Raw genomic sequence first — 15,726 nt, 5'->3', positions numbered from 1 at the left:
CCAAACCAAACCCCTTTGGAAGCAGAGTCCTGGACAGACCAAACTAAATATGCTAAGTGAGACAAGTGAGACAGGCAAGCCACAGGGGAAAGCTGCTCTGCGACTGAGAGCAGAAAACACTGACTAAAATTCCTCATTTTCCTTCCTCTGCCTCAAAGGTCTGATTCCAAGTCCTGCCAAGGTCTATAATCATAGTTCACTTCCTTTTTTAACCTAAAAGCAAATTACTCTTCCTTCCAGGCCTGAAAGAGCTATGATGTCACTTACACATTCTGCGGGAATAGCAAACTCAGACGATGCTCCGGGAAATTATTTTCTAGGGGTGACTTTCAGCCAGCCTGGGCAATCTGCACAGATAAACTAACCCAGTGCAGGCAACGTGGTTGACTGAAAAAACCCCAGGGCGGGTGTGGCATGCTGGCGTGCCCGATGGCCTCCCATTCACTCAAACCCCTCCCTGCCTGCACGTGCGGATGCCCTGCCCCTTGGGTCACTGCACCTGCCCTGAGAACACCAGAGACCAAGGGGGAGGAGGGACAAGCTAACGTGTACTGAGTAGCTGCTGGGCATTGCACTTGGGGCTGGGAACAGGATACAAGCAGTTTCAGGAAGCTCTGAGCTCATCTTACAGACACCTCTTGTGACTTGTACTCTTTTTTCTTTTAATTGAGATATAATTGACATATAGCATTATATTTGTTTCAGGTGTGCAGCAATGATTCGATGCATGTAGTTTAAATTGTGAATGACCATCACAATACTGTGACTTGTACTCTTGACATTCTGTCCTGAGCCTGCTACTAAGTACGGTTATAATAATTTTTAAAAAGGGAATGTGCCCCAGGCAGTGCTTATCAAACATGAAGTGACAACTGGGTAGTCCTGCTTAGAATATCCTGAGCCCGGTGCACATGTAGAGAGGATGTTACAGACGTCAGCACCTGGGAGCTGGTTAGAAATGCAGGATCTCGGGCCCCACCCTGGACCTCCTAGATCCGAGTTTCTGGAGGCGGAGCCCAGGGATCTGTGATTTTCAGGTCTGCTGAAGCTTGAGAGGTGCCGGCAGAGGGAACACCCAGGTCCCGGCTGTGTTCCTCGGAAAAGAATAGGGAAGAGCACGTGCGACTTCCCTGGTGGCACAGTGATTAGGAATCCACCTGCCAATGCAGGGGACACAGGTTTGAGCCCTGGTCCAGGAAGATCCCACATGCCGCGGAGCAACTAAACCTGTGCGCCACACCTGCTGAGCCTGCGCTCTGGAGCCTGCGAGCCACAACTGCTGAGCCCGTGTGCCACAACTACTGAGCCCTCGTGTCACAACTACTGAAGCTGGCTCGCCTAGAGCCCGTGCTCCGCAACAAGAGAAGCCACCGCAATGAGAAGCCCACGCACCGCAACGAAGAGTAGCCCCCGCTCGCCGCAACTAGAGAAAGCCCATGTGCAGCAACGAAGACCCAACGCAGCCAATAAATAAATAAATTTATTTATTTAAAAAGAAAAAGAAAAAGAATAGGGAACAGCACAGCCAGCATGGGTTCCTGAGTCAAATGTCCCCAAGTTTGCTCCCAGTCTCACCATTTGCTGTTGGTAATTCTGGGCATGGCAGCTACTGACCTACATCTCTGGGTGTGCGTCTGCAGGATGGGGGTACGGGTGGTCCCCGGCTTGTAGACGCGCTGAGTGGGTTAAGGAAGGAAGGTATTAGAGTGCACTTAGCCTCCAGTGTGGCAGCTCCTAAGCAAGCAATTAATATTCACTATCACACCATTATTATTTCTCGGGTAAACTCTGCCCTGCATAAGCTCCTCCCCAGACACGAAGCTGACCGACTGGAGACGGTCTGTGTCCGTTTCTGGCAGCTAGAAGCAGAGGTGCCCAGCCTGCAGTGGGGACAGTGTTACGTTGTCGCGTGTGTCGTTTGGCCCTCCCAGAGATGCTGGCTGACCCACCCCTTACTCTCCCACCTCTCCTGGGAGAAGAGGGGCTCAGCAGGAGAAGGGCTCCTGTCAGCATGGCCACTGTTCTCTCTGGGGCCCCCAGCCTGACGTGAGGGGTGGGGGGAGGCCACCCACTCATCCTCTTTGCCCCCTGCCCTGCGTTTAGCACCGGAGTCCCCCTTGCCATCAGCCAGCAGGCACTGTGGCCCAAGGAGTCCTCCCACGGGCGCCTTCTGTCACAGTCCCCTCCTCTGGGCCCTGGTCACTCTTCCTCTGCTTCTAACCACCAGCCAGGGCTCTCCCCCTGCTCAAGCCGCCTCCGTGGGCCTGCCCGGAACAGCCCCACGTCCCCACCTCTCTCCCCTTCTGTCTCCTTTTTTTAACAAATTCGTTCAACACTGAGTGTCTAATGTGTGCCAGACACCATTAGAGGCACTAGGGACTCAACGGTGGGGAAAACAGGGAAAGTCCCTGCCCTCCAGGTGCTCAGGTTCTGGTGGGAGGGACGGACAAGCCTCTATTCGGTCAACATGCAGTCAGTTAAAGGGAATGGCGCCATGGGGAGAAGGCAAGCAGGGCAGGAGTATGGCTGCCGGCATGTCCGTGTGTGCAGGAACAGGAGAGGGAGGTGCTCTTCATGCTGCAGCCGGGGAAGGCCTTGCTAGGGAGGGGACACGGAGCACAGACCTGACGAGGTGGGGGAGAAGGAACAGCCAGGTGGCCAGCTGGATGGTGGGCAGAGGGACAGAGCAGACACAGGATGTTCTGAAGGGTCAAGAGTGAGGCCAGGGTGGCTGGGGCAGAGTGATGGGAGAAGAGCAGAGCAGGGAGGCAACCTACCACTGCGAGGAAACTAGTTTATACTGCACGGGAGATGGGACAGGTAGCCCCTGGGGGTTCTGAGCACAGGAGTCACATGATCTGGCTTGCGTTCTAAAAGGACCTTCTAGCTGTCCAGTGGAGAAGTAAGGTAACTGGTCAGGAGGCTATCTGGGAGCTACTTTAGGTGGGGTGGGCAGGGAAGACATCTCTGAAACCTGAATGATGAGAAGGAACCAACCATGTGAAGATCCTGGAGGAGATCATTCCAGGCAGTAGGTGCAAAGGTCCTGAGGCAGGAATGAGTTTGCTGCATCTGAGGAAGAGAAAGCGGGCCAACGTGGAAGGCACAGAGCGAGCAGAAGGGAGAGAAGTGCGAGATAAAGCCAGAGAGGTGAGCCGCTGATGGAAAGCCTTGGGCCTTGGTGAACATCTAGAAGGGCTGCCAGAGAATGGGAACCCTTTGGAGAGTTAATTTTGAGAGACATGATATGATGTACCTTTTATGATGATGCGCATAACCACATGCATACAAGTTGTGCTTGGGATCCAAGGACAGCACGTTAAGAATTTCTGCTGTAGAGTCTAGATCTGGAGCGTGTCGGGTGAAGCGTCAATGCCTCACTTCAGTATTTGCTCAATTCTTTCCAACCATCACCCTCTTTATCGCCTAGTGCAGAATACGGTGTACTGTACCCCGCAAACAAAGAGCAGGCCTCTCTCTGCTTTCTTAAAAAACACGTCCCATCCTCATACGTTGCTGGTGGAAACGTAAAATGCCACAGCCACTACAGAAAACAGTATGGCAGCTCCTCTCCTCAAAAAAGTCAGCATACACTTACCATGTGACCCAGCAATTGCAACTCTGGGTACAAGCCCCAAAGAAGTAAAAGCAGGGACCCAAAGAGGTATTTGCACCCATGTTCACAGCAGCATTATTCACAATAGCCCAAAGGTGGAAGCGCCTCACCTGTCCATCAACAGGTGACTGGCTAAACAAAATGTGGCACGTTCATAACAGAATATTACTCAGATTTAAAAAGGAAGGAAGTCTGACACGTGCTACAACTTGGATGAACCTTGAGGACATTATGCTAAGTGAAATAAGCTAGTTACACGAAAAGACAAATACTGTATGATCACACTTATATGAGATTCCTAGAGCAGTCAAGCTCATAGAGACAGAAGGTAGAATGGTGGTTGCCAGGGGCCGGAGGGAGGGGGTATGAGCCGTTACTGTTTAATGGGGACAGAGTTTCAGTTCTGCAAGATGAAAAGAGTTCTGGAGATGGACGGTGGTGACGGTTGCACTATGATGTGAGTGTAGTTAACACTCCTGAACCATACATTTTTAAATGGTTAAGACAGTAAATTTTATCGTTATGTGTATTTTACCCCAATTAAAAATATTTTAAAAGTCTGTGAAGCCCACTTAGTCCCTCAATTGCATCCTCATTAGCACCCATCTCCCTGTCCTCACAGCGCTGATGGCCCCAGTATTCCGGGACTGACTGTCTAGACAATCTCCTCGCTGGGTGAAGAAGACAAGTAAATGAGCTGGTGTGAATGAAATCTTAAAAGCTCTCCAGTGAAGACAGTCCTCGAGACTGAACCTGGCAGCCCCTTTCAACTGGTAACAATTTTGCGTGTCAGGATTTCTTGTCTTTTAAATGCTACTTAAAACCTTTGGTTTAAGCCAGTTCCCTGTTCTGCCTTATGAGGATGCAAAGGACAGCTGGCGACCATCCTCTATGGAAGAAGTCTTCCAAAGGCTTAGAGGCCACTGTTAAATTACCTTACCTCTTCAAAGACATGGAGTGACCTGCTTTCCACATTTTTCCAGCCTAAAATTGCAGCTGCATTCTCTTTGTGAAACTGACCTTTGGGTCCTCAACTGTGCTTCTCTGTGTTTGGATGGACCCCAAATCACTTCTTAAGGAGTTTGGCCTTGCCCCTGGCACTCCCGTGGAAGACCTCCAAGGGAGGCAGTGGCCTATAGTTGAGGCCTGTGTCCTTGTCAGGCTCCTTAGAGCTCCCTAAGAAGACATCAACAGGGCTTCCCTGGTGGCGCCGTGGTTAAGGATCTGCCTGCCAATGCAGGGGACATGGGTTCGAGCCCTGGTCCGGGAAGATCCCACATGCCATGGAGCAACTAAGCCCGTGCACCACAGCTACTGAACCTGTGCTCTAGAGCCCGCGAGCCACAACTACTGAAGCCTGAGCGCCTAGAGCCCATGCTCTACAACAAGAGAAGCCACTGCAATGAGAAGCCTGCGCACCACAACGTAGAGTAGCCCCTGCTCGCCGCAACTAGAGGAAGCCAGCACACAGCAACGAAGACCCAATGCAGCCAAAAATAAATAAATAAATAAAATAAATTTATTAAAAAAAAAAAGAAGACATCAACATACAACCCAGCTTGGCTGAGTTGCAAGACATATGACTCCGTCCTTTACCAGCTGTATGGAACAGGTGTACTCCAGGGACTCGGCTGGAAAGAAGCAAGCCAAGCTCACTGTCCCTCGCGATCTACCAAAAGCTTAGCTGAGAGAAACAAATTTGGGGAGATTCTCTGAAGGTGTGTCCCTCCCTCTGGGAGTCAGCCAAGGCCCCAGGAGCTGCAGGCAGGGACCACCTTGTTTTGCCCAGCCTCCCTTTGTGCAGTGGCTTTGCTGCACGACACTTGGCTGGGCACCCTGCCCACCCTGCAGGCTCCGTGGAAGAAAGCCTTGCGAGGCCTCGATGCAGCTGTTCAGAGCACAGTTGAGGGCAGGCTGCCAACACCTCACTGGACACGAGAAGGTGGGAGCAACGCTGCTCCCAGGACGCAGAACCTGGAATAGTTGTGCATCTGGAGCATAGTTTATTTTTGCCTCATGGATTCTAAATTGTATCACTGCTGATTTTCCATTCTGTTTTTGCTGCTGGAGAACTCAAAACCAAAATTGGGGCCTATTTCTGGAAGAACGCCATCCACAGAACTTTCTGCAATGATGGAAATGTTCTGTGTGTGTGCTAACCAATATGGCAGCCACCAGCCACATGGAGCTACTGAGGACTTGAAGTGTTCTAGTGAGACTGAGGAACTGAATTTTTTATTTTAATTCACATAAATGTTAAATTTAAATGGCCACGAAAAGACAAATACTGTATGATCACACTTATATGAGATTCCTCACATAAGTGGCTACCAGTTAAACAGCACAGCTCTCAGATAGGAAATGACGTGCACTTTGGAGGTCATACTTGGTTTACCTTACTTTCCTATCATTATTTTTCCTCTACTTCAAGTCCCTTTGGTATCTAATTAGTTTTATTAATCTTTCTTGTATGATCTATATCTTTGTCAGCCAACGTAAGTCTTTTTATAAAAAAAATGTGGGAGCTACCTATAAATACAAAAACACCCCCAGGTAACACAGCCATGTTCCCAACTTTTCTGACCAGATGCTCCTTCCCCCCACTTTTGTGAAATACAGAGTAATTAATACGTTCATTTAAGGCAAGGGAGTCCCAGGAATGGGGGAAGAGAAGACTCCTCTTCTGTTTCTATGTTCTGTTTCTTCATCTGGGTGTTGCTTATTCAAATGTTCAATTTGTGAAAATTCACTGAGCATGTATTTGTGATGTGCACTTTTCCTTGTATATATCATTTATATTATTCTTCAATAAAAAGTAAAGAGAAATGTATAAAGAGAACTTATTATGTTCAAAGTACAGTGTCGGTTTACTTCTAGTCCGTGTAACACAGATCTTGGCTATAGAAAGCTGTAGTTTCGATCATCAAGCATTAATGCAAACTTCTAAGATGCGTTTTCTAGAGGGATCTTGGGCAACATCCGATGCTGGCAACTCCCCACCCACCTCCTCTCCGCCTTTTCCCCCCTGAATCAGGCAATGCCAAGAAAGGAGAGGTGAGTTTCAGGAGGTAGAAGGCTTTCTTTCCATCTAATCAGATCTTAGTTAAAAACATTTCCAAATTCTTATGAGAGGCTGAGTAGCTCCCAGAAACAAACCTCTCAGCTTTTCTCCTCCAGAGGAATTAAATGGCTGGAGGAGGTCTCTGAAATACGGAATGTTAACTCAGTGGGGCAGGATGAGGAACTGAAATGCAATCTATATTTTAAGAAAGCAACTAGAAACTACCCAACCAAGACTGCCTTCAACGTATACCTGCACCCAATGGAACAAAAGCATGTATGTTGAAAATGAAACTTGGGAAACACACTGCTAAGGAGAATGTAAAAAACAAAAAAAAAGGTGTTCTCTCAACTGTGTCCCTCCCTCCACGACCAAAATATCTTAGTTTTGCTAAAGAACGAAGTATAAATTTTTACTTTTAAAAGTAATTTGAAGAGGTGGGCAGGCGTATGTCTCATGCTAGAGCAGAGGATGGCTTTCTGCAGTGATGCAGTAAATAGTAACCTGTTCAAACGGCCATAGTCAAGAACTGTGAGAGGGACTATTAGTCATTTCTGCCCACATTAATTTAACTCTCTGGAACATTACTGTTTTGAACAAAGGCCCAAACTCCTGAGACCGCATGATACAAATCTTTTTTCTTACTCTTTTCACTCTTGGATGCTCTAAATTCAAAAGCCTGCACCCATACAGACTGTATAGCCATTTAAATCTGTGGCTTTTCTTTGAAATATTCTTTCAATGATTCCTTTGAGTGGAGTTCAGGCCAAGCTTTCCTAATTTATTCTTTCATTTACGTTATTACAGGGATTGAGAGCAAAAAATATTCTAAATACTGCAAAAAGGAAAAAGTCCCTCAGAAACAATCACATTCATTTTGATCTTTTAGTATAAACAAAATCCTTTCATTAATTTTTACTTACACAACTGCATTGTTTTGCATAAAAAACTGGCAGTCTTCAAACGCAGAAGAAAACTCTTCTCACATTTCAAAAGGGATTATAAAACTGACACCACAGAAGTACAAAAGATCATAAGAGATAACTACAAGCAACTATATGCCAATAAAATGGACAACCTACAAAAATGGACAAATTCTTAGAAAGGTACCATCTCCCAAGACTGAACCAGGAAGAAATAGAAAATATGAACAGACCAATCACAAGCACTGAAATTGAAATTAAAAAACTCTCAACAGCAGAAACTAACACACCATTGTAAAGCAATTATACTCCAATAAAGATGTTAAAAAAAAAAAAACTCAACAAACAAAAGTCCAGGACCAGATGGCTTCACAGGCGAATTCTATCAAACATTTAGAGAAGAGTTAGCACCTATCCTCCTGAAACTCTTCCAAAAAGCTGCAGAGGAAGGAACACTTCCAAACTCATTCTATGAGGCCACCATCACCCTGATACCAAAACCAGACAAAGATACCACACAAAAAAAGAAAATTATAGGCCAATATTACTGATAAACATAGACGCAAAAATCCTCAACAAAATACTAGCAAACCGAATCCAACAATAAAATAAGAGGATCATACACCATGATCAAGTGGGATTTATCCCAGGGATGCAAGGATTCTTCAATATATGCAAATCAATCAATGTGATGCACCATATTAACAAATTGAAGAATAAAAACCATATGATCATCTCAATAGATGTAGAAAAACCTTTTGACAAAATTCAACACCCATTTATGGTAAAAACTTTATAGATAAAGTGGACACAGAGGGAACCTACCTCAACAAAATAAAGGCCATATATGACAAACCCACGGCAAACATCATTCTCAATGGTGAAAAGCTGAAAACATTTCCTCTAAGATCAGGAACAAGACAAGGATGTCCACTCTTGCCACTTTTATTCAACATAGTTTTGGAAGTCCTAGCCACGGCCATCAGAGAAGAAATAAAAGGAACCCAAATTGGAAAAAAGAAGTAAAACTGTCACTGTTTCCAGATGACATGATACTATACATAGAAAAGATGCTACCAGAAAACTACTAGTGCTCATCAATGAATCTGGTAAAGTTACAGGATACAAAATTAATACACAGAAATCTGTTGCATTTCTGTACACTAACAGCAAAATATCAGAAAGAGAAATTAAAGAAACAATCCCATTTACCATGGCATCAAAAAGAATAAAATACCTAGGAATAAACCTATCTGGATGCAAAAGATCTGTACTCCAAAAACTATAAGATGCTGATGAAAGAAATCGAGGATGACACAAACAGATGGAAAGATATACCATGTTCTTGGATTGGAAGAATCAATATTGTCAAAATGGCTATTCTACCCAAGGTAATTTACAGATTCAACACAATCCCTATCAAATTACCAATGGAATTTGTTTTTGCAGATCTAGAACAACAAAATCTTAAAATTTGTATGGAAACACAAAAGACCCTGAATAGCCAAAGCAATCTTAAGAAAGAAAAACGGAGCTGGAGGAATCAGGCTCCCTGACTTCAGACTATACTATGAAGCTACAGTAATCAAAACAGTATGGTACTGGCACAAAGACAGATTTATAGATCAATGGAAGAGGATAGAAAGCCCAGAAATAAACCCATGCACCTATGGTCAATTAATCTATGACAAAGGAGTCAAGAATATACAATGGAGAAAAGACAGTCTCTTCAATAAGTGGTGCTGGGAAAACTGGACAGCCACATGTAAAAGAATGAAATTAGAACACTCTCTAACACCATACACAAAAATAACCCTCAAAATAGATTAAAGACCTAAATGTAAGACTGGATACTATAAAACCCTTCGAGGAAAACACAGGCAGAACACTCTTTGACATTAATCGTAGAAATATCTTTTTGGATCCACCTCCTAGAGTAATGAAAATAAAAACAAAAATAAACAAATGGGACCTAATAAAAACTTAAAAGCTTCTGCACAAAAAAAAAACTACCATAAACAAAATGAAAAGACAACCCACAGAATGGGAGAAAATATTTGCAAATTGTGTGACCAACAGGGGATTAATCTCCAAAATATACAAACAGCTCATGTAGCTCAATATCAAAAAAAAAAACAACCCAATCAAAAAATGAGCAGAAGATTTAAATAGACATTTCTCCAAAGAAGACATACAGATGGCCTAAAAGCACATGAAAAGATGTTCAGCATCGCTAATTATTAGAGAAATGCAAATCAAAACTACAATGAGGTATCACCTCACACCGGTCAGAATGGCCGTCATCAAAAAGTCTAACATACAATAAATGCTGGAGAAGGTGTGGAGAAAAGGGAACCCTCCTACACTGTTGGTAGGAATGTAAATTGGTACAACCACTATGGAGAAGAGTATGGAAGTTCTTAAAAAACTAAAAACAGAGCTACTATATGATCTAGCAATCCCACTCTGGGCTATATACCCAGAGAAAACCACAATTTGAAAAGATACTTGCACCCCAATGTTCACTGCAGCACTATTTACAATAGCCAAGACATGGAAGCAACCTAAGTGTCCACTGACAGAGGAATGGATAAAGAAGATGTGGTACATATATACAATGGAATATTACTCAGCCACAAAAAAGAATGAGATAATGCCCTTTGCAGCAACATGGATGGATCTAGAGATTATCATACTAAGTGAAGTAAGTCAGAGAAAGACAAATATCATATGATATCACTTATATGTGGAATCTAAAAAAAAGACACAAATGAACTTATTTACAAAATAGACACAGACTCACAGACTTTGAAAACAAACTTACGGTTACCAAAGGGGAAAGGTGTGTGGGTGGGAGGGATAAATTAGGAGGTTGGGATTAACATATACGCACTGCTATACATAAAATAGATAATCAACAAGAACCTATTGTATAGCACAGGGAACTCTACTCAATACTCTGTAATAACCTATATGGGAAAATAATCTGAAAAAGAATATATATATGTATATGTATAACTGAATCACTTTGCTGTACACCTGAAACTAACACAACACTGTAAATCAACTATACTCCAATACAAAATAAAAATTAAAAAATAAAACAAATGCTAGCTAGCATTTAGTTCAGTGAATAATAAAGCAGTATTATTTCTTATTTGCATAGTTCAAAGGGAAATCTGAAAATTATCTAGTTCCTCTAAATCGTAAATATCTCAAGGTGACCTTTTTGACTTGAGCCATGTGGCCTGGCTGTAGTTTGAGCCAGGTATCTGTCATGTGCCAAATCCTCACTTCATTTCGCGATATGTGGATTATAGTTCTGATGTTTAATGCCCAAACCAACAAAAACTATGAAACTTTACCTGTGATTCAAGTAAATACAATCAGCACCTTTCAAGACAGTGTCCCCGAACTTGCTATCAACTTTCTCCTCTCAGGTAGCCGTATGTGAAAACTGAGATGCCAGAGGCAGAGGTGTTTCAGAAAGACAAAATCCTATATGCCTGGACGGATTTACCTGTTAATTCTAGAAAGCCTGGGTCTTGAAAGCATTTATCAGGTAGGGTAGGTATAGGACCTTCTTAAATCTGTATGCTGAACTTTGAATTCTAGAGTATAACTAATAACGTCTAAAGAGTTTGGGACGATCGCTGGAAGGATGGGAGGAGAAATGGGTCCAGTAATTGAGCCAAGACATTAACCACAGAACAGTCTACTGCATCCATTTCCTTCCATGTATTCACTCCCCCTTCCTAAGCTGAATGAAAGAAGCTCCAGAGGCATCACGTACTCCTTAAAAGACCAAGAAAGTCATTTCCAATGATCACTGAATTTGAACCACCTATTGCCCAGTAGCGGAAGGGTAGAAGGGGGGGGAGGCACCAGAGCGATAAAGAAAACAGGTATCTTCTCTACTGAACGTCAACATATTTTACAATTGTCATAGACGGGTTTTCCTGAAGTTCCTTTGTGGAAGTGAAGAATTCATTGGTAAAATCTCCCTACTTGTGAGGGAGCAGATTAAGGAATCTTTAATACCAAATCCCCTGGGGTATCGGTTCATTCTAAATCCCCGGGAGCCACAGGCATTTAGTGGATGCTCCAACAGGTGGGTGAAGAGGCGCTAGAGGAATCGGCATTGCTTGCCTGGGGCACATGGCCACGCAGCTAAGTGAAAACTGTTTAATTAGCGTATGGACACCTTGACTTGATCTACGAGCCAGACAGAGGGTCACTGACCTCTCTTTTTTCTTAACTCATTGTTCTGTAACAGGTACTAACCAGGGTTTCTGGCAGAACCAATTCACTTGTTTCTCTGTTCTCCCCAAGTGGAGATAGACACAGACAGACAGACTTCCCCCAAGGTACCTGCAGAAGGATCTTGTTCCCATCGTGGTCCTCCGTCTGCCAGCGTCCCTCGCTGATGGGCCTGCAGGGGTTGGGCAAGAGAGGCACCAGCTCGCCAATGTCCTTGACTCGGAACTCCAGCACGGAGGAATCAGTGGGGACCGGGGTCTGGTCACAGGGCAGTCTCTTCAGGGAGAACTGGATGTCCACATCCAGACTGGAGAAAATGGGGAAGATGCAGAAGTCCGTTTTCCTCTGGCTGGGGCTCCGCCTGAGTATCAGCTCGTAGAACTTGAGGATGTCGGCGTAGTTGTCATGGCGACAGTAGATGGTGAAGCGCACGATTTCCTTGCCGTAGTGCACAGGCCGGATGGCCCACAGCGGTGTCCCCGGGGCCAGAGTGAAGAACTCCTGGCTGCAGGGCAGGTAGGGCAGAAACCTGCTAGGCACGCGCTCCGTGTGGTGATGGCGCCAGGGCGGCCGCTGCAGCGTGCGGTGCAGCTGCAGGATCTGCTCCTCGCCGTACTCCTCCTGCAGGAAGAGGACCACCGCCAGGGCTGGCTGCGCCACCTTGGGGGCCTTCCTCCGCCGCCGGGACGCCCTCCTCTCAGAGACCCTGAACAGCTGGAGGTCTGGGTGGATCCAAGCCAAGACCTTGTCGATGGCCTCCTGCAGGGGTCGGGATTCCCCTGGGTCTGCGATTATGTGGACACTGACCAAGAAAGGGTCCTGCGCTTCCTCCACGGAGAGCTCACCTAGCAGCACAAAACAAAACCCAAGAAACAAATGGTGACTATTTCATTGAGGTGTCCCGTGATAACATGCAAGGCCTCGGGCAGGAAGAGAAGTTAATTTTAACTGAACGGACTCCTTGATTGTTTTGAAATTCTGATCCCAAGCTCCCGTGCAAATACTCCTGTTGCAGCACCCTGGCAGCCCCAAACTCAAGAACTATTACTCACACCGGTTCCCAAGCTGGTTGCTGTCAGGACAACCTTGGTGTGGTGCTTCCTCAGGTTGAGCGTATTTTCTATTGAACAGCACAGAGTCAAGTCTCCATGGGTTTGGAAAGGATAACAGGGCCATTAGGGAAGATGCTGTAGCCCTAAGTGCACACCATTTAGAATTCCCTTAGGTAACTGCAGTGCCTTCCCCCACAAATGGTCCCTATATCATTGCACTTCTTTGGTTTGCTTATTTCACTGGTTTGTTCATCGGTTTGTTCATTCATTTAACATTTATGGAATCCTTTCTTCACCAGGCACTTACTCTAATTGACACATCAAGCCCTGGCTGGTAAGGCATCCTGCCAACTGTGTCCTGATGGTAGGGTGGCCGGGTGGTGACCATCTTGCTGCTCGAGACACAGGGAAGAACGACCCAGTGGGGAGGAGGGCGAGCACCGTGTTCTTGCTGTCATAGCTGCCAGGGGCCGTGGTTAGGGGTGGGGTGACGCATGGTCGGACCATCACTGCCTGTGTCCTGCTGCCTTTTGGGCCCCTCCTCAGGCCGTGTCCACCCAGAAGCCCACACATCCTGATTGGGTCAGTTCCCCTTCCCGTGTCCTCTGGCAGAACAGCGAATTCCAAGTGTGAAGGTGACCATTTACCTGGGCAACCTTCTCCCATGGGGTGAACAGTTTGCCAGCCACACTGGCATATTTCTACTTTAAAGATATTCAGCATATTTCATCAAGTAACCCGATAAAAGGCTTGTTCTTGCTCATGATGGCTCCTCTTGCATTTATTTAAGTTGTGTGACCGTCCAAGGGAAGTCAAGGAAACTTCAAGTCTATTGTGACTTGGAGGGCAAGGTTCACCTAGAATCTAGACCTGTCTGCACACACATGCCTCACGATGTCCGCTAGGGTATCAGGCACAGGGCGATCACGGGGTCGGTAACGTTTGCGAAGCATGATGTGCTTTTAGGAACCATCACCTTGATCAGTTTGCAGGATGAAAGGTGATTTTTTTGTAGTTAAACAAGACATTCCAAGTGGGTTTACAGGTCCATTTCATCACAAGCACCTATGGTAACATGGTCTTCATTCTGCTGGAGCAAAACCTGTCTGAATTTGCATTCGAACCCTGACTGTTCAATATCTCACTTGGGAACAGTTAGCTCAGTTTCCTGTTGCCTTCTTTCTCCTTCACTCATTCCCCCACACATTTCTTGAGCAATCAATATGTACCAGGCACTGGGAGACAAGGGAGCTGGCACCATGGCTACGGGGGAGTCCATTTACATAGACTCTGGTGTGACTAGTGCCCCCTTAGAGTTGTACAGTGTATGACCTGCATAGCCACAGGCAGCAGCCAGAAAGAACCATAAGCCACAAATGAGAACTTCATGACTTAGCTGGGAAACACCGACATAAAGATTAAAATTCAATCTGATATAAGTCTATAGGAAATATGATAGAGTAGCATCTCAGGTGGAGGGGAGATTCTAAGGTCACCATGACATAAACATTGACTATAGACACTATTACCACTGATAGTCCCTTGAATTTCCAGGATAGAACTGGAAGGTCCTGATTTGCAACAAGACCACACATCCAGATAGATGTTCCTTTGGTTGAACAGCAGATGAAATAAAGGCTTGCTGCCTGGTTGTTATAAAAGAAGAGTCTTGTATCATTAAACACGAGACGCCCGCTCAGTAGGCTGTGCCTTTTATGCTACAAGAGGCTTTCGGGAGCTGAAGAGGAAAGGATGACTAAGGTAACAGCAAAGTCAAGTCTCGGTACTCCCACAATCACGGAGTAGAACGGTGGGTGGAATTATTTAAGCTCTGCCTCTCTTTCTCCCTCTGGCTGAGCCTAATCTCGAATTGCTATGAGTTAAGTATGAGCACGATGCAATTGCAGTTTACTACCACATCACAAAGGAAGGAGAAATTTTTTCTCCAGAGGGCTTCTGAGAGGGCTTTCTGGAAGATGCTCCAGGTGAACTGCGTCTTGAAGGGTCGATGATATCTCACTTACAATAACCTCAGATATGGGGGAGATCACGGCAGGAAGAGGGAAGACTGTTTATGAAGGCACAGAGCTGTGTGAAAAACAAGCACATTTGGAAAGGGGTGGTGAGTAATTCTGAAACGTGGCAACAGATACAGCAGGAAAAATGGATTGGGGCCAAGCTGTACAGGGCTTCAGCTCAATCCGGCAGTGATAAGGGGCAGTGGAAATTTTTAATAAAGGGATGCTGGGATCAAGTCAGGGGCGGTCGGCTATAAGCGAAGCAAGAAGTTAGAAGATGAGTGAAGAGTCTAGGTCAGGATAACAAGGACGTGGGAGATTGCATTATGGGCCCTGGTTCTTTATCTTACCCTGTCACCTTGCTCTTTGCCATGTGGCTTTGTAGTTCCCTCCACTAAATGGCTGTAGTGCATTTCCCCACCCTTTGACTTCAAATGAGACCATACGCCTAGCTTTGGCCAACAGAAATAGCGGCATGCGTTCTGGCTTGTTTCTTGTGCTTCTAACGTTTCCATGAGAAGAACACGCTCGGGCCAGCCCACTGGGGCCAGAAAGGAGTATGAGGGTGACGTGGACCCGAGCCAGCCTAGCTGAGCCAAGCCTCCATCAGCCGGGCTCAAGACACTCAAAGACACCCAGCAGATCTTGGTCTGGAACCGCTGACCCAAGACACATGGGAAATGATAAATGACTGCTGTTTCGAGCCACGGCTTGGGGTTGGCTCAAAACACACAGCAACACTTTCAGAGGGTGTACAGAAGAGGGCTAGCCTCACAGGCTATTTAGGAAGCACGTG

General features: G+C 45.6%; 1 protein-coding gene and 1 long non-coding RNA gene across 5 annotated transcripts in view; one reads left to right on the top strand and one right to left on the bottom strand.

Moving 5' to 3' along the window:
* Positions 1–15,726, bottom strand: part of FAM124A (family with sequence similarity 124 member A) — a 114,325-nt gene that overhangs the window by 73,298 nt on the left and 25,301 nt on the right. For all 3 annotated transcript variants that reach the window (XR_010936807.1, XM_067712984.1, XM_067712983.1), the window contains exon 3: positions 11,972–12,705. Coding sequence is in view for 2 of the 3 variants with exons in the window: in XM_067712984.1 (XP_067569085.1) it covers positions 11,972–12,705 (734 nt within the window). In the remaining variant the exon portion in view is untranslated. The remainder of the gene's footprint in view (positions 1–11,971; positions 12,706–15,726) is intronic.
* The window catches only part of LOC137210926 (uncharacterized), a 131,511-nt gene that overhangs the window by 111,563 nt on the left and 4,222 nt on the right, over positions 1–15,726 (top strand). The window contains exon 5 of one of the 2 annotated variants that reach the window (XR_010936808.1): positions 4,239–6,378. The exons of the other annotated variant lie outside the window; for it this stretch is intronic. This is a non-coding gene — a long non-coding RNA (uncharacterized lncRNA). Of the gene's footprint in view, positions 1–4,238; positions 6,379–15,726 lie in introns of those variants that run through there. 2 annotated transcript variants of the gene reach the window in all.

The sequence above is a fragment of the Pseudorca crassidens genome, chromosome 18 (assembly GCF_039906515.1).
Source record: "Pseudorca crassidens isolate mPseCra1 chromosome 18, mPseCra1.hap1, whole genome shotgun sequence".
NCBI classification, from domain to species: Eukaryota; Metazoa; Chordata; class Mammalia; order Artiodactyla; family Delphinidae; genus Pseudorca; species Pseudorca crassidens.
Note: the sequence above shows the minus strand (reverse complement) of the source record. Positions and strands in the feature narration are given on the sequence as shown.